This window comes from Betta splendens, chromosome 9, assembly GCF_900634795.4.
Source record: "Betta splendens chromosome 9, fBetSpl5.4, whole genome shotgun sequence".
In the NCBI taxonomy this organism is placed as follows: Eukaryota; Metazoa; Chordata; class Actinopteri; order Anabantiformes; family Osphronemidae; genus Betta; species Betta splendens.
Window position 1 is genome coordinate 13,401,479 of NC_040889.2, and position 17,789 is coordinate 13,419,267.

General features: G+C 50.6%; 2 protein-coding genes across 12 annotated transcripts; both read left to right on the forward strand.

Annotated features, from left to right (window-relative positions):
* Positions 1-62: 62 nt before the first annotated feature.
* svopl (SVOP-like) lies at positions 63-4,470 on the forward strand. 3 transcript variants are annotated; one of them, XM_029162663.3, is made up of 16 exons: positions 63-447; positions 926-1,035; positions 1,444-1,538; positions 1,616-1,714; positions 1,836-1,907; positions 2,064-2,188; positions 2,256-2,319; positions 2,612-2,737; positions 2,823-2,951; positions 3,024-3,097; positions 3,208-3,404; positions 3,720-3,831; positions 3,903-3,984; positions 4,081-4,170; positions 4,248-4,361; positions 4,433-4,470. In XM_029162663.3, the coding sequence occupies exons 2-16, from the start codon at positions 927-929 to the stop codon at positions 4,442-4,444; spliced, it is 1,500 nt and encodes a 499-aa protein (XP_029018496.1). In that variant the 5' UTR covers positions 63-447; position 926; the 3' UTR covers positions 4,445-4,470. The 3 variants fall into 3 exon arrangements, with proteins under 3 accessions (XP_029018496.1, XP_029018497.1, XP_029018495.1); XM_029162664.3 differs by having other exon boundaries at positions 63-363; XM_029162662.3 differs by having other exon boundaries at positions 63-359.
* A 310-nt stretch (positions 4,471-4,780) lies between these two features.
* On the forward strand, positions 4,781-17,789 carry LOC114862396 (protein-methionine sulfoxide oxidase mical3a-like). 9 transcript variants are annotated; one of them, XM_055511862.1, is made up of 34 exons: positions 4,878-5,171; positions 5,249-6,325; positions 6,605-6,917; positions 6,993-7,200; positions 7,273-7,389; positions 7,467-7,568; positions 7,660-7,815; positions 7,897-7,997; positions 8,071-8,328; positions 8,403-8,518; positions 8,589-8,715; positions 9,204-9,288; positions 9,389-9,536; positions 10,384-10,580; positions 10,664-10,764; positions 10,831-10,887; positions 11,015-11,158; positions 11,242-11,319; positions 11,635-11,718; positions 12,134-12,296; positions 12,626-12,729; positions 13,068-13,137; positions 13,274-13,439; positions 13,740-13,876; positions 14,123-14,674; positions 14,749-14,828; positions 14,978-15,052; positions 15,234-15,284; positions 15,387-15,626; positions 15,700-15,793; positions 16,006-16,056; positions 16,201-16,300; positions 16,371-16,444; positions 16,519-17,789. In XM_055511862.1, the coding sequence occupies exons 3-34, from the start codon at positions 6,657-6,659 to the stop codon at positions 16,701-16,703; spliced, it is 4,482 nt and encodes a 1,493-aa protein (XP_055367837.1). In that variant the 5' UTR covers positions 4,878-5,171; positions 5,249-6,325; positions 6,605-6,656; the 3' UTR covers positions 16,704-17,789. The 9 variants fall into 9 exon arrangements, with proteins under 9 accessions (XP_055367840.1, XP_055367837.1, XP_055367841.1 ...); XM_055511865.1 differs by lacking the exons at positions 4,878-5,171; positions 5,249-6,325 and adding an exon at positions 4,781-4,856; XM_055511866.1 differs by having other exon boundaries at positions 4,878-6,325; positions 11,245-11,319.

The window sequence follows — 17,789 nt, forward strand, 5'->3', positions numbered from 1 at the left end:
GTTTTTGTGCAGTACAAAGACAAGTGACGTCATTAGCTTGGGGACCCGCTCACCTGCTTTGGGTTTGGCCCTCGTCGGGCTCCGTATCTGAGACGTGGCCTCTTCCTGGTTCACCTGGATACAAGGTGAAGCTGCCGCTGTTCGTCAGGTGCGGGATGCAGCATGACGGAGGGGACGGTGTGTGAGAGCGTCCTTCGATGAGCTAAGTCCACACGCGAACGAACCGAACCATTGGACTGCGGGACCGGCCGCTTAGGTTTTGTGAGTAGTTAGAGCTGCCCAGCAGAACTCTAACTCACCTGGAGAGACGGAACCAACCTGCAGCTGCGTCACGGCGAAGTGAAGAAAACAACGCGAATGTTGGTAAACATTTATGGTGAAAACGTCAGACAGCTGCGTCTAGAGACCGCGGCCACCGAAGATACGCGTGACGTCATCGACCACACTGTTAGTCAACAAGTATCATAAGTTTGATTTGATCATATTGTGTCTCTGCAGACAAACATGCACTATAGCCACTTTAGGGCTGGAGTCTAGTTACCATGGAGATTTACTCTGGGTTGAGATTAAACGCTCATCCTGGATTCATTTACCTCAGACTCAATAGCGTTTAGCTGCCTGGTTCATGCTCGCTGTAAATATATTACTTCACTTGAGTCAGTCGGAATGATTTGATTTAGTTTCACCATGTTTGCTATTTATTGTAGCTTTAATGATCCGTTAATCACAGTCATTACCAGGTGACGCGGTTACGAGAAGTTAATACTCATGTGATAAACAGTTTATGAAACAGGTCTGATCCTTCAGCACCAAAACCATGGAGTGGGTTAACCAGCGTTATCTGCGCCTGTGGTCTCATCATGTGCAGCTTTCTCCTGAATTCTGGGGCATCCAGACGTCCTGTCTGACGGAGTGTGTGTTTCAGGATGGCTGACAGCATGAAGACGCAGCTGGTGAGTGCCATCCACCTGCAGGAGGTGGAGCTGGAGGAGCAACCTGCAGGCAGCCAGCTGGACCCCAAGGACAGCAGCAACGGTGATGCTCTGGTCCACAACCAGTACACACTGGTTTCACCATCGTGCTCCTTCCAGCTTCTCTTTCTTCCTGATCCTCTGTCCATGGTTTATGCTCTCAGGCATAAACCATGTGATCATTGATCCAATTATTGCACCAACCTGAACAAAAACAGGTCCCATTAAAAGCTCTGGGTAGTGAGTCAGTGAAGGGTTCTGACTGGGTTCAATTTGAATCCTCTGTTTCACTAATGTTTAGGACAAAATACAGCTTCTGATTATCCTGTAAACATGTCATGTGCTGGGTACGGTAAGGTCTGCCTGAAGCCTCAATCTGCAGAGGCTGACAGGTCAGAGGTCAGAGGTCACACTAACTGGTACGTTTGGCTGTAACATGACGTCGCACTGATCCTCGCCTGCATCTCTGCAGCTCCTGAGCAGACGTTCACTGTGGAGGATGCTGTGGAAACCATCGGCTTCGGTCGGTTCCACATCCTGCTCTTCTTCATCATGGGCAGCGCCAGCGTGAGTCCTACACTGGACCTGGGCCTCCACTGTGAGTGAATGGGGTGTTCCTCAGTCCTCCCTGCTTCTGTGTGCAGATCGTGGAGGCGATGGAGATCATGCTGCTCGCCGTGGTTTCTCCTGAGATCCGATGTGAGTGGCGCCTGAACGACTGGCAGGTCGCCCTCGTGTCCACCGTGAGTTTACCCGCCGTAGTACTACACACAGAACCAGCTTCAGCTTTGACCCAGTCTGACCGGAACCACAGCCGACCCCTGCTCTGTTACTGTGTATGCGAAGCTGTGTTTCTTCCCGCAGATGGTGTTTCTCGGGTTCATGGTCTGTGGAGTTCTGGGCGGATACATTGCAGACAGATACGGACGCTGGAAGGTTCAACTCACTTTAATATTTGTGCAGCTGTGTGTGTGGTCAGTTTATTACGTACAGTTGAGAAAGATTGGATTTGATATTGAAAGTGACGGAGAGCCAGATGCTGCTGCCTGAACGCGGTGCAGACCTGACAGCTGTTGCCCTGTGTTCAACCAGGTGGTGTTCGGCGGATTCGTGTGGAGCGCCTACTTCTCCCTGCTCACCTCGTTCGCCCCGTCCTACGGGTGGTTCATCTTCCTGCGCAGCATGGTCGGCTGCGGCGTGGCCGGTGTGTCCCAGGGGTCAGTATGAGAGTGAACACACACGCGCTGCGCTTCTACAGGCCACACGTTCACGTTGTCGTTTCAGGTTTGTCCTGAAGACGGAGTTCATCCCAGCCAAGTATCGGGCCTACCTGCTGCCTCTGGCCAGCGTGAGTTTTTCCTGTTTTTTCCTACTGTGCTCACAGCACAAATATGCGGTGGCTACATCAGAGCGCTGCTTCACACCTGTGTCCACACAGAGAGCGCCAGCGAGGCCAAAGCCCAAAGAATCAGGTGTTGGTTCTGATGATTTCAGCTCTCATGGCGTAACAGTAGTGTAAGGCTGGGCTCAGTGGAGCTGAGGCGCAGGTCTCTGGAACAGTCTCACACTCTTCTGTTGTCCAGCACCCACCTGACATGGGACATCATCAGATCCCAGCATGCTGTGTGTTTGTGTGTCAGATCTTTTGGATGACGGGCTCGATGCTGATCATCGTCCTGGGGATGCTCGTGGTTCCAACTCTGGGCTGGAGGTGGATGATCCGCATCTCCGTGACGCCCAGTGTCCTCCTTATCTTCCTCTTCAGGGTTAGACCTTGTTTAGTCTCAATCTGTTTTTGTTGATCCATGTAAATTCCTGGCTCTGTAATTGTCCTCCTGTTTCTGGCATTAGTTCATCCCGGAGTCGGCTCGGTACAATGTGTCTGCAGGAAACGTGCGCGCAGCTGTGAAGACTCTGCAGTGGATCGCTGATATGAACAGAGCCTCTCTTCCTCCGGGACGGCTGGTGGAACCCACTGTGGTACGTGGACCCACGGCTGTGTGTGAGTCCAGGGTGTGGCTGAAGGTTTGATGCAACGGTACTCTGTTTTAGAACGAACGAGGCAGTTGGAGAATCCTGCTGAATTCATCGTTCAGAAGGACGTCGCTGCTGCTCTGGTACTCATGGTAGGTTCGGCTACTGATGTGCCATCACAGAGCCCGAAATCAAGCCGCTTAACTGTGTTCCTCTAAATTCTACAATAAACGTACTGTACAGATTTTGTCCCGTCCATCAGGTTTGTGGCGTCGTTTTCTTACTACGGATCCGTGCTGAGCAGTTCAGAACTGCTGGAGAAGAACCTGCTGTGTGTGACGGATGCTGACCCAGAGCATCAGGTCAAACACGTCCATGAAGACGGACTGTGTTTTTGCATCCCCTTCGGACCTGGAGACTACCGGACGCTGCTCATCAGTTGCCTGGGAGAGGTGGCGCGTGAGTAGACGTCCAGTTTCCAGCCTCCAGTGGTCGGTTGCTTCTGATCCAAAGTCTAAAGTCATTAAGTGGCTTCGTGGGGCAGAGCCTGCAGTCACTTCATGTCAGTCAAAGGTGTAATGTGAAATGTTGTTCCCAGCTCTGTTGGTGTGATGCATCTTCTGTCCACCAGGTGGTGCAACAGGGTAAACGTTTGTGTGTCTCTAGGGCCAAATGTTTCACCACCTGTAGCTCTGTATTCTGACTAGCATCAGATGGAGACCACAGATTTATTCTGCAGTCAGACTTCACCAACTGTGACTGTGTGCCTTCCAGTGGTTCCACTCAACATCTTTCTGCTGAACGTGTTGGGGCGGAGGCTGAGTCTGACGGTTCTGCAGCTGCTGGCAGCTGTTTTGTTCATGATGGTCAACATCTGCACCACGATGTGAGAACCTCCAGGTTTGTCAGCGCCTCCAGTCTAACCTCAGGTCTGACGTCTGGTGTCTTTGTCTGCAGGTTTGGGTTCACGCTGCTGCTGTTTTTGCTCAGGTCATCGGTGTCCATGAACTTCAGTGTGGTTTATATTTACACCGCTGAGGTGAGTCACGCTGCTTTGAGCTGTTCCTGTTGCTGATCTGGTTGGGTGTTTGAAGCCCAGTCTGGGTTTGTGGGTGACGGTGGGCTTGTCTCCCAGGTGTATCCCACTGCAGCGCGGTCTCTTGGGATGGGATTCTGTACATCGTTTAGTCGCATCGGAGGAATGATAGCTCCCTTCATCGCTCAGGTGGGGTTTGAGTTCTGCCCCAGTCAAGCTCTGAGCTGAGTCTTCGGGTCTGTGACGTCATCCTGTGTTTGCTTCAGGTGCTGATGTCTCGCTCAGTGGTTCTGGCTCTCAGTCCGTTCGCGGTGGCCTGTGTGGTTTGTGGTCTAGGAAACTTCCTGCTGCCCATAGAAACTAAAGGACGAGCTCTGCTGGTGAGACGAGGTCACGTGCTGTTCACCTTCTTCACTCATTCTTTATGTTAACCTTTTTATTTTTCTTTCAGCAAAACTCCTGATGGCACCAACCGTCACTGTTTATGACTTGTAAAAACATTAAATTTGTTACTGAGATCAACCGACTGCTCATTTGAACTGATTCACCAGTTTGTGAATTAATGTGTGTCTGTTACTCCTGCTGCTTCAGCTTTTTAAGTTGTTTTTATTGGTTCTTAATTGTAATTTGTTTCCCAATAATTTGATGAAAATAAATACGCTTTAGTAATAAATGTGACTGACAGCATGTGTTCATGAGTGGTCTGTTCATCATTGTTGTCTCTCTGGCTTCAGCTTCAGCCTGCAGTGGCGCCTCCAGTGGCTCATGGCTCAGTGTGAATCTGATCTCCTCCCATTAAGCTTGTTAACTCTCTGTGGATTAGGGTCGGTGTATCTAACAGGCAGCCCCCTCCCCCTCATTGACCTCTGACAAGTGTGAGTCTCTCTGCTGTCTGTGTCTTTGTTTCCTTTCTGTCATTCTGACACAACTGCATGAGGCACAGTCACATTTTTGGGGAATGTGCCGTTCTCCCTGTTTGTGGTGGCGTGTCTATGTCTGAGGCCTCTGACCTGCAGAACAGGCTTGGTCAGGGTGGATGTGGAGCACCGAGGGTTAGTCAGGGTGGACGTGGAGGCTTGGCTTGTCTCGAGTGGACGTGGAGGCTTGGCTTGGTGGTGCTGACTGACAGACGTGAGTAAAGTGGATTAGTGTCTGAGCGTGAAGCTGAGCAGCAGCCGAGGCTCTGAGACGTGAGTAACACTGCGCTGAGTGTTAGTGTTAATGTTTCGAAAAGTGGTTCAGACTGTTGTTGTTTGTGTTTCTGAAGGCGAGCGTCAGGTCGTCAGAGGTTTAGATTCTCAGAAGGCACGAAGAAAACTAACACACCATTCAGTTTATTACTGAGGCTCAGGACCAGAACCGGTCTTTAGTCCACCACTTGAGGTGTTGACACGTTCTGAACTAAACGTCTGCTTTGCTTTATCTTTTAACTCTATTTTGTTTTCTTTCTTGTAATTTATGTAAGTAGCAGAAATGTAAATGCTCCTTCTGCTTGTGTGGCGTCTTGTCCAACAGTTCTGTTGTTACAGAGTGTGTGTATGTGATTGGTGCTTGGTGCTCATGGTTCGGTGCTGATTGAGCCTCTTTGTTTTGCTCACCAACATCGTGTGACTTCAACACAGAGACGTCTTTGTAACGTTACAGCTGGAGAGAATGTTAAAGACGGATTCATGCTTCATTGTTTAATGCATGGAGGTTCTGGTGTCATGTTCTAGACAAACCCATTATCACATTTGGACCTGAAAGTCAAAGACACATTACCGATCAGATTGTTCCTTTGGATGACATCATGTCGCTTCAGGTTATGACCACATCTCTCCTTTACAACATCATCCTTTTCTACCAACTACCATCTGAGGAATATCACTAAAACCAGGAGCCTCCTCCCTCAGAGTGATGCTGATCAGTGACTCCATCACTAGTTCAGACAGCGCCACTTTTTGTCCCACCTACCACGGGGTCATTTAAACGCACCTGCATTATTGGCACCAGCTGCCTGGTCGTAAATGGTTACATGGAGTGTTATTATGAACTGGACTCAGACGGTGAGAAACCTGAAACCTTCCATTAATATGCACCAACCGGGACTAAACATCTTAGTCACTGCGTTAAGCCGCGACGCGTCAGACTGACCGGGGATCAGCGGTAATCGGCTGCCAACCAGTTTACCAGGTGCTTTGGTGCTGGAGGATCAGACGGAGCAGCCAGCGGTCTTGGCTGTGCGGCAGTGCGCGAGCAGCAGAACCATCGCTCGCACTGACGAAGCTCGGACTCCTTCCCCGCAGAGCACGAACCCCTGTGGGTCGACCGTCCAGACGGCGTCCGGGGCGGGTTGTTAACAGGGGTCAGTGAACTAATGAATAAACATAATAACAAGTGAATGCGAGAAGAATCAACTCAAGTCATTGAGTTTGTGCCTGAATGTGAAACTAATTATCACAAACTTTGGTGTAGAGCCAACAAGGCAAAGGTCTAATTTTGTTATTGTGCAGAGAAAAGGTTGTGTAACGTTCCGACACGTGGCTGCAGTGAAGTCAGTCAGTCTCAGAGGTGGACGTGCAGACGTGCAGCCCCCCCATCTGCTGATGTTTTCCAGCCGGCTCTGTTTCTTGTCTCCCCTCAGGTGTCAGGACGTGGTCTGGAGTCTCTCAGAGGTGATACTCTCATGGACCACCATGGCAGATGCGTCTGCAGAAGGCCGGGCTCAGGATCTGTTTGATGAGTTTGTGTCAGCAGTGACCTGCAGGGCGGTGCTGCGTGCCTTCAGCCAGCTGTGTGAGCATCTGCATCTGGACCGCAGCGCCGCTGAAAGGCCGTTGTATCGGCCAATCAAACAGCGCCTTAACTACTGGAAGGCCAATGCTCTGTGGACTAAACTGGACCGAAGGGCGGCTCAGCAGGAGAACCTGAGGGCCCGGGCCTGCAACAGCATCACAGTATGCAGCCATGCGGATCAGAGCCACAGCCACAGGTGTGTGTTTGATCAGCTGATCAGTCTTCTTGTCTTTCAGTGTGTGGTGATTGGGGCGGGACCCTGTGGTCTGAGGACAGCAGTGGAGCTGAGCTTTATGGGCGCTCGGGTGGTGCTGCTAGAGAAGAGGGACTCATTCTCTAGGAACAATGTACTGCACCTGTGGCCTTTCACCATCTATGACCTGCGGGGCCTTGGGGCCAAAAAGTTCTATGGGAAGTTCTGCGCCGGTTCCATCGACCACATCAGTAGGTCTGGGACGGTATTGGTATTTGTGGGTGAGAGCACCATCCTGTGGCCAACGGGTTTCCTCTCTGCAGGTATCCGTCAGCTGCAGCTGGTCCTGCTGAAGGTTGCCTTGCTGCTGGGCGTTGAAGTCCATGTCGGTGTGGAGTTTAAAAACCTTGTGGATCCACCAGAAGACCAGCACCGACGCAGTGAGAGCGACGTTCCTCAATCAGCAGTCCGCTCCTACGTTAACTATGCCTCTCTCACTATTGGTCTACCTGTGCAGAGGTCGGCTTCAGGGTGGAGGTGATGCCCAAGTCCCACCCGGTCAGTCAGCTGGAGTTTGACGTCATCATTGGCGCAGACGGACGCAGGAACACCCTGCCAGGTGAGACGTCCCGTAGAGCTCAGCTCAGCCCAGAAGTCGCCCGAACATGGACCCAGAGCCGAGCCGAGGCTGAGCTTTGTCTTCTGAACAGGCTTCCGGCGTAAAGAGTTCAGGGGGAAGCTGGCCATCGCCATCACGGCCAACTTTAAGAACCGGAACACGACTGCGGAGGCCAAAGTGGAGGAGATTAGTGGTGTGGCGTTCATCTTCAACCAGAGGTTCTTCCAGGACCTGCGGCAGGAAACCGGTACCAGGATGAGCAGTGGTTGTCGCTGGCAGAGGACTTCAAGTAAAGTGACTTGTGTTCTTTCTGTTGTGGCCGTTTCAGGCATCGACCTGGAGAACATCGTGTATTATAAAGACGACACACACTACTTTGTGATGACGGCCAAGAAGCAGAGTCTGTTGGACAAAGGTGTCATCCTGCAGGTAAACCAACAGAACCTTTGGACTGGAGCACGTCCCGTCTCAGTCCGGGTCACACACATTTTATCTCCATCAGGACTTTGCCGAGACAGAGCAGCTTCTGTCTCGGGGAAACGTGGACCAAGATGCACTGCAGGCGTACGCCCGCGAGGCCGCCGGCTTCTCCACCAGTCACCAGCTGCCCTCTCTGGACTTTGCCATGAACCAGTATGGGCAGCCGGACGTGGCCATGTTCGACTTCACCTGTATGTACGCCTCTGAAAACGCTGCCATGGTCCGCCAGCGCCGCGGACACCAGCTGCTGGTCACACTGGTGGGGGACAGCCTGCTGGAGGTGAGACAGGCTGCAGGTGGTGAGACATGCAGTTGCATTGGCTTCTTTCGACAAACCCGTGTGCCTCTCTTCAGCCCTTCTGGCCAATGGGGACAGGTGTGGCTCGGGGCTTTCTGGCTGCTCTGGACTCGGCCTGGATGATCCGACGCTGGGCTCGGGGGGGGGCTGCTCTAGATGTCCTGGCGGAGAGGTGAGGAGGCTCGGATCACACTAGGTCTCTCTTCTCTATGTCCCCATCTCACGACTTGTACGTCTTTCAGAGAGAGTCTGTACCGTCTCCTCCCTCAGGCGACGCCGGAGAACATGCAGCGGAACGTCAACCTGTTCTCTGTGGATCCAGCAACCAGATACCTGAATGTCAGCCCTCTGAGCATCACTCCTGCTCAGGTACAACAAACAATGTCCTGACCCCTGGACTGTTAACACACAGCTCAGATAAGACATTGTTTTCTTCATCATGTGGTTCTGTTAAAATCAGTGGGGCAGAAACTGGGCAATGTTATGATGGGGACAACTACCAAAACACTTGACCAGCTCCTGCTTTGCTGGACACACATTCTCAATCACTCCATGAGTTCCTCAAGTCTCATAATAGAGGTTTGAGCAGGGGAAGTTCTGAAGGGTAATGTGGGTTGGGATGTGCCTGTGTGGTGCCGATCAAGTGGATCAGGTGGGACAGTTCACAGAAGTCACTGGTTTGTAGCTCAGAGCTCCAGAGCTGGATCCACTGTTCAGAGTGAGGAGATATGCTGATGAACAGCGGCAGACAATCTGAGCAGCTTGTGGACGGTCCAAATGAAAAACAACAAGTTTACGATGATTAAAATCTACATCTTGTCCTGAACTGTGTGGCTGATTGGGGCTCGTGTCTGCAGGTGAGACACCTGGTGGACACAGGTGAGGAGGCGGGGCCAACCTCAGACCGTGGTACCGTACGATCACCCCGGTTCCTCAGACGGGGTGAGTTTGAACTTCGGTGAGCTGTGACTGTGCCCCCTGTGTTTCTGCTGATCTCTAAATATCAGGGGAACACTGAAGTCCTGTCTCTGCTCTTTCTCAGAGTCCTTCTCTCAGTCGAATCAGCTGCTGAGCTGGTGTCAGCAGCAGACCTGTGGTTACCGTGGTGTCGCCATTGGTGACTTAACATCGTCCTGGAGGAGCGGCCTCGCTCTCTGCGCTTTGATTCACAGATACCGACCAGATCTCATGTAATTGATACAAAGCTGTAGCGTGAACCACAATGATTCTCCCAGTACCTGTGATGCATTATGGTAACCCTGTACAACCCTGTAGGCTGAATAATGACATGTTAAGGCCTTACTCTGTTGATTTTAGAGTTTTAACTTTTGAATTGATTAATGACATCAAGTTAAATTTCAGACCTCTGATGTTTAAGACCTTACACAACTAAACCCAATAGATCCCACATACAGCAAGCCTTTACTTACAATTTAACCGCAACATTGGAGAGGAAAGGAGGAGGAGGTTCCAGAGGAGAGGAGCTTGGTAGCTAAAAGCTCTGCTTCCCGTTCTACATTTAAAGACTCTATGAACCACAAGTAGCCCAGTGCTCTGAGAATGAAACGTTCTGCTAGGAGCATAAGGAACTATGAGGTCTTTAAGATGAGAAGGAGCTTTTCATTAAGTGTGTAGGAGAATTTAAAGTCTATCCTACATTTTACAGGCAGCCAGTGCAGAGAAGCTAATGTAGGAGAAATGTGATCTCTCTTTCTAAGTCCCATCAGAACTCTGGCTGCAGCATTTTTAATAAGCTAAGTAGGCTTTTTAAGGAGCTGTTAGGACATCCTATGAGTAAGGAGTTACAGTAGTCCAGCCTAGAGGTAACAAATGGATGAAACTAGACCATTGTCTAAAGCTAAGAGAAGATCATTAGCGACTCTAAAACCGTTGCTCTTTCCTGTGTTTTGAAAAAGCGAGCAATTCTGTGAAAATTGAAAAGCAGAATATGGCCTCTAATACAAGTATATCAGCAGATTGACAGTATCATTGTTTTACAGATGTATGTAATAATCAATTGTTGCTCTTAACCCTCAGAGACTTCGAATCTCTCGATGAGACTTTGGTGGAAGACAACACTCGTCTGGGTTTCGATGTGGCTGAGCAAGAGTTTGGGATTTCTCCTCTGATGACGGTAGAAGAGATGCTGTCAGTGGAAGAACCAGATTCTCTGTCGATGGTGATGTACCTGAGTCAGTTCTACCAGCTGCTCAAAGACTCGCCCCCTCCAGCAGGTAGGATGTGGAGCCGGTGCAGACTGGTGTTAGCCCACAGTAAAGTCCTCAGGTCAGTCAAATGCAGTGTCTGCATCTTCCAGGTGGATTGTGTCATAATGCTGACCTGAGATCAGCACTCATCACTCCAGCCTCCCTGCTCAGCAGACTGGGCCACAGTCCCTCTAGGAAAAGAAACCCAAAGGTACTTGCCAACAGTTTTCAACTACTGACACAGTTCTGACTCATCCAGTTGTTTCTGCCTGGACAGGACCAGAGAGAAGCTGCAGGTAAGAAGAGGAAAACTAGTCGAAGTCCAGAACAGGAGGTGAGACAAAAAAACAGAAATACAAGGCTCCATAAAAGTAGTAAAAAATAATTAATGCTTTATTAAATTCTGGCCATAAAAAAGGGGCAAATCCTTGGTGTCTTGTGTGAACACATGCCTTTTACAGTCATGTGACCTGGGTGATGATGTTGCCAGCCAGGTGTGCATGGGCGGGTCCAGAGTCCGTCTGATGGCGAACCAGCTCCAAGCAAAGCTGGACGAGAGCTTGTCCACCTGCAGGAGTTCTTCTTCTGCGTCCTTACGTCGCCAGGTGGGACTAGTTTGATGCATGTTATTTCATCAGTATCAGTCTGATCACTGCTTAAACACAACCGTGACTCCGTCTTTGACCAGCAGGGGGAGCTGATATCTAGCTCGTCTCCTCCTTCAGAGTCTACGGACACTGCTGTCCCCGCATTGCCATGGAGACCGGTACATGTTGGTAGTGTGTAGAGCCCTGAGACAAACCCATAGAAAACCCTCGTTCAGTTTTAGTTTTCAGTCCTCCTTCTTTGACCTCAAACTGGTCCTCAAGGTCCGGTGTGCTTCTGGTTCTCCATCTATCTCTGCTGATCACCTTGGTCCGATGAAAAGGTGTTTTTTCCAGCTGTTGATGGACTGAGCCCTAATTTGATGGTGGCCAGTACAAGCTGGAGCAGGGAGATGGAGAACCAGCCAAGAGGCCCGACTTCGACGCCCCTGCTGTAGATCTAACGACTGGTCCTGATTCTGTTTTCTGTTTGTCAGAAGAAACGCACTCTTCTACAGGAACAGATGAGTTTTCGGTTTAAAGAGAAGATCAAGTCTCAGTCTATGGACAGTGATGAGCAGGTACCAGCCTGTGACCCGTTGGGTCTGTGGACGCCCTAGACCCAAACCCCCATGTTCAGGGTTAAGTGAGGCTGCAGTTCAGCAAACATTCTTTGGGTGACAGTGACTCATGTGATGAGTCTGCAGATCAACAAGTGGCTTTGCGTGAATCGCTGGATTGTTGCCGATTGCTGCAGCTGTAATAAACAAACTCCCAAGCTCCACGTGTTTGCTGACTCTGCAGCTTCAGGAGATGCTGGACTCATCGTAAACGGCATTCGTTTCTTAGCCACAGCCTGGAAAATTCAGAGAGAACTCGAACCAGCACAAATGAATTACAATAACTTCAGAGCGTAACGTCTTTGTGTCATTGTGCTGTGACCAGTGTAGCGCTGTTCCTCTGGGCCAGCGCTGATGTGTGTTTACTCCTCTCCAGGTCGCTGTGGGCAGCAGTGACATGTGCTTCTTCTGTAAGAAGAGAGTTTATGTGATGGAGCGTCTCAGCGCCGAGGGGTTGTTCTTCCATCGCAGCTGTTTCCAGTGTGATCACTGCAGCAGCTCCCTCCGCCCGGCCGCATACACCTACGACCACCACAGCGGTGAGTGGGCGGACGTGGGGGGCAGGTGTAGCTGGGTGGAGTCAGGCTGGAGGGAGGAGGGGCTGACCTTTGTGATTTCACGCTGCTCCCCATCTGTTCTAGTTAGAAGCTCATGATGCCGTCATGTGACCCCTGGACTGGGCTGCGAACGCTCCGTTAGAGCCGCCAGCCTCGCTCGCCCACAGAGCGAGTACTGTGCCGTGGAGCTCCAGGACAAACCACATCTCTGTTTGTTTGTCCTATTAGCAGCCAGTGGGTTGGAGAGAAGGCGGGAAACCTCCTGCATGTCCATATATAAACATCTGGCCTGATGTTGTGTCTTTGCTCAGGGAGGTTCTTCTGTCTTCAGCACCACAACGATCGCCTGGATGCTCCGGCTGTGAGGAAAAGGCCGACGCCGTGCGACGGAGCCGCTTCCCATCGAACATCAGTGGTAAAAACGTTTCCTCACACTGAAGCTGCTGATGTAAAAACTGAACTGGGTTCTAGACTTGAACCTGGACAGGACCTGCTTCTGGTCAGTAACAGAACCGGTCCCACCGTTCAGGCTCATCGTGCCTGTGCCAGTGGTTCTGAGTTCGTTAGGTGGTTGCGGGTGGAGCTGGTACTGTCCCGAACAGGTGTGGATCATTTCAGGTGCTGGGGATCACAGAGGTGCTGTTAAATCTTGGTTCTGGCTTCTGGCTTTAATCACTTGCAGCACTAGCTCATGAGCAGGAATGTGACGTTTGTGGTTCTGTGGAGGTCCAGTTGTTCACTTTCTGTTTGCAGGCGTCTGCAGGTTCAGATTTCTCCGTCTCCTCCTCCAACTCGCTGATCTCAGTCGACCGTCGCTCCTCAGGTGAGCTCCCTTCAGTCTGGTCCTTGGTTCACACTGAGCACATCTTAAACTAGAATCAATGTTGGCTTCAGTGTGTGTGTGTGTGTGTCTGTGTGTGTGTCTGTGTGTGTGTGCGACTGTGTTGGTGTGTTTGCAGCGGTTTCTATGATGACTGCGAGGCCCGAGCGAATCGAGCTGGAAAACTACCGACGCAGCTCGACACAGGTGTCGACGGACCTGCAGGAGGAGCCGGAGGAGGTCTCGGAGGAAGTCCTCAACCGGTTCAACCTGAGCCCGGACCAGAACCACAGCCACAGGTCCAGGTTAGACCTGGTCCGTGTGGAAGCTTAATAGAGAGTGAAGGGTTAGAGATGACGAGGTGTGAGGTAGATACAGTACCGGCCCATCCGGGTCTCATCATTGGTACCGGGTCCATTTTTCATCTTATGCTTTCTGTTGGTGTCCATTGTGTTCTCTGGTGCTGTTCTACTGTTTGACCAATGGACTCATTAAAAAAAATCACGGTCAAAAGTTTTTCTGCACGTAAATGTGAACATGTGTTTGACTTTACATGAACAGATGCAGCATCAGTCATGGCTGTTTATCATCTGCTCTTATTTCAGTTCAGGGACTGAGGATGAGGAGGGAGGAAGAGGGGGTCGAAGCCATGTGACCTCACACAAAAGTGCATGGAGCAAAACACTGCAGCTCCCCTTGAGGTGCAATGAGGAGGAAGATGAAGAGCCGGAGTCCAGCGATGGTGGGTGCGGAGGTGACGGAGTGACTGTGTGACAGGGTGACTGTGTGACAGGATGACTGTGTGACAGGGTGACTGTGTGACGGGGTTACTCCGTGACCTAGTGACTGTGTGACAGGGTGACTATGTGACTTGGTGACAGTACCTTATTTGATTTCTGAATGTTACGTGTGACATTGCTATAGTTACTCCGGCGCTGACTGGGCCCTTCTTGCTTCTCTTTCTGCCTTTCTGGCACCACACGCACAGAGGAGGAAGAGTTTTGTCTTCTTGCCTCCCGAAGCTTTTCGTCAGCGGCAGGAGGTGACGTTAAGAATCCCGACACACCTGTGGAATCTGGCTCCACCTCCAACCTGCAGCCTTTTCCTTTATCGGACACTTCTCCCACTGGCCTCACGCCCAGCACTGCCTCCTATCTCACCAGCCCTGACTCCACCCACGAGGTGGACAAGGACTCACCCCCACCCACAGCTTCCCAGAAACACGTCCCCCAAGAAAGGGGCTCCATCCATGATGTCAGCCCCATACAGTCACAGAAGACGCACCTCCCACAGCAGGATGGAAGGGTGGAGGACTGGGAGGTGGGAGGGGGGAAACCTAGAGGAACCTGCAGCCTCCCCGCTCTGCAGGGTGGGGGTGCTGCACTCCTCCTTCAGCTCAAGGCTCTCAGACCAGTGGAGATGGAAGAGGGTGGGCCCCGGGCTCTGTGGAGAACAGTTTTTCCAGGACACAGGAAGGAGAAGAACCGCAGGGGCGGAACCTCAGCTTCAAGCTCAGACCGGCTCACAGTACGAGAGTCAGGTGACGATCAAATAAATCAACACTGCAACAACTCAGTGTCGTGATGATGCACTAACAGTATTTTCTGCTTTCAGAGCACACGCGTCTGACTGAAGATTCTGATCTGGATTCCTCCACGTTGCTGCAGAGATGTTCAGTGGAACCCAGAAACAACGTGAGTTCAATGTGCCTTTAATAGCTCTGCTAATGACATCAACTATGCAGAGAAGCAGCTGTGGTTTTTTTTAAAACTGCGTTCTCCAAGCTTAGAATAGAGGCGGCGGTCTCCTCGCACTCAGCTAACCTGTCTGTCTAATGTTTCAGCTGCGTGTGGAGCTGGTTGACCTCATGTCTGAAATTCAGAGAGTTACAATAAAGGAGGAGGAGGAGAACCAGGAGGTATCCGCGGTTCTAGATTCAGAAACAAGCCGTGGTTTTAGTAGGTTTGAAATGACATAATTAGAAACCAGGTCTTTTCCCCAAACCCCAAAGGATGTTGTCTGCGAAACATGGCTTTAATTTGAGAATCTGCCAGCTGTTAGAAATTGTCTGATGAAGTTCTCACTCGTTTTCGTCTCAGGCTGCGTATGTTCCTCACGCTCTGGCTTTCAAACGAGCGTACGCCATCAAGGTACTGAGCAGAATAGTGGTAGTCTGACTTTATCCAGTTGGCGTCTTAGCTCCCGTCCAGCATCTGCTGTTCATCTACTGACATGGCCATTGGTGTCCCCAGAGATGCTCTATGAGGAAGGACCACTTCCACGACTCAGACGGACAGTCCTCCTGTCCCACGGAGGTCTTGGGGGTCCTTGTGCAGCCAAGGGAGCCTTCCAGTTTGAGTGTGAAGGAGACGCTGTTCCAAGGGGGTCAGGAGGAGGAAGACAATTTGGACGCCCAAATCACCAGACGGGTGCAGAGAGCCGCTCGAAGACAGGCTAAACAGGACCAGCTGAAGAGGCTCCACAAGGCTCAGGTGAGGGTGCTCGACGAAATACCGGAGGAGTCCAGGTGAAGAACTGGAAGGTCATGCTGTGTTTTTTCTTCAGATGATCCAGAGACAGCTGCAGCAGGTGGAGGAGAAGCAGAGGCAGCTAGAGAAGAGAGGAGTGATGGTGGAGAAAGCACTGAGAGGAGAAGCTGGTACAAATCTGTTCATGTCTTTCAGTTTGACCTGAGAAATGTGTGCTGCCCATTGTTCTCATGACGAAAGAATGACGTTCGGTCATCAGACGTGAACTGGGGCAGTCGATTGGTCTCTGTCAGATTAAGCACTGCTTCTGTGAACACACTGAGCAAAAGAGCCCAAGCACTTTCTAAGCATCAATGCACATGAACTCATCTGTTTCTTTCAGACTACTGGGGTGACTCCACCGACTGCCAAGACGTCGACCTTCTCCTGGGAGGTTCGTTCCTCTCGCCACACAGCTTAAGGTTCAGTGCAGGACAGCTAATAAAAGCCTCATTCTGAAGCAGGGACGGTCAGTTAGCATTAAAGCTAAAAGAAGACCATGAGCACTGGCTAATCAACCAACTGTGTGTCCCCGTAGGACTGGGGAAACTGGATAATCCAGCTCTGATGCAGCACTGGTTCCAGTTGGTTCAGCAGAAGAACTCTTTGGTTCGATACGAGTCTGAGCTCATTATATTGTGAGTTGCTGAGCTACAATCCAAGCTGGACCAGAATCTTGGTCAGATTCTGATCTGTGCTGCCTTTCAGCGCACGAGAGCTGGAGTTAGAGGACAGACAGAGTCGACTGCAGCAGGAGCTCAGGGAGCGGATGGCAGTGGACGGTAAAGACGGAGGCTTCACCGTGGTCTGCACTCGGTTGCTCGTTGTGACCCTACGTCTCCTGTGTTGTCTGTAGACCACCTGAAGGAGGAGTGGCAGCTCACTGAGGAGCGTCTGATCCTGGAGGAGATGCTGGAGGTGGTGGAGCAGAGAGACTCTCTGGTGTCACTGCTGGAGGAGCAGAGGCTGCTAGAACGACAGGAGGACCAGGATTTAGATGAAGTCATTATGACTCCAGGACTGGGACTCAGCTGGACCTAACACTGCTCTAAATGTCAGGTACTTTGTTGGACCTGGTCCAGTCTGGAAAAAGGTTCAGCTTTGAATACAGATGTAATGCAATGAAAACCTAACAGCTAACAGCTGCCATTTAATCAAAATAAAGGACTCAGGCCCTGATGATGGGCTCACCAGACAAGGGCAGACCGGTAGCTCGTTGGTAGCCAGTCACTATCTACTCCATCATTGAATAGGAGCATTTAGATGGTTGCTGAAAGTCAGTCAAGTTGCCAAAGACATGAATTGAACCAAACTTTTGGGATAAACATGACCTGATTGAATGAGAACCACTGTAGGTCCACTCTCGCTAACTGCACAGGAGCATTTACTTCAGACCACACATTACTTGGATCACAACCTCGTGTCCTAGAACTGAGGGTAGAGTGTGTAGCAGCAGATGCACTGGGATCCTGATTTCCATCTGGTTTAATGTAACCTGGTGACCTCCAGGGGGCGCTGCTGGTCCACGGTTCAGGTGTGTTAGCTGACGTGTGGGTTAAGGTACTGGGTTAAGGGTGCTGTTCTCTGAAGCTAAACCATGCATCAACAGTAACAATGAACTACTTTAAACTAATAAAAACATGAGTAGATGCAAACACAACACACTCAACATCTGTCAGCTTCTGGTTCCTTTAACCCGGTTTACCTGAAGGACCAGCGACTGGTTGGGACTGTGGCCTCACATATTGGGGTTGTCTTGGCCTTTTCATGGCAGAGACAGAGCTAACAAGAAGCTGGTTATGCTGAACACAGACTTGAGCAGACAAACATGAACTTGATTTATGTTCGCTCTGAGTTGTTATCTAACGTTGCTGACACCAGTTTCCCTGAATGTTCACAAAGAAGGGAGGATCAGCACACCGCTAAGTTCCCTAAGTGAATCCAGATGTTTAGCAGCTGAATGAGTCATTTGTGCCAATGCTGCTATTCTTTGATTGATTTTCCTGTCTGCCTTATTTCAGCTCCACCTGCATCTGACCTGTGACTTTAATCACTGATGGTTTGAGTGTAACTGAATCAAACTGCCTTCGAACTGGTTCAATAATAAAACTGCTTCCTTTGTGCCAA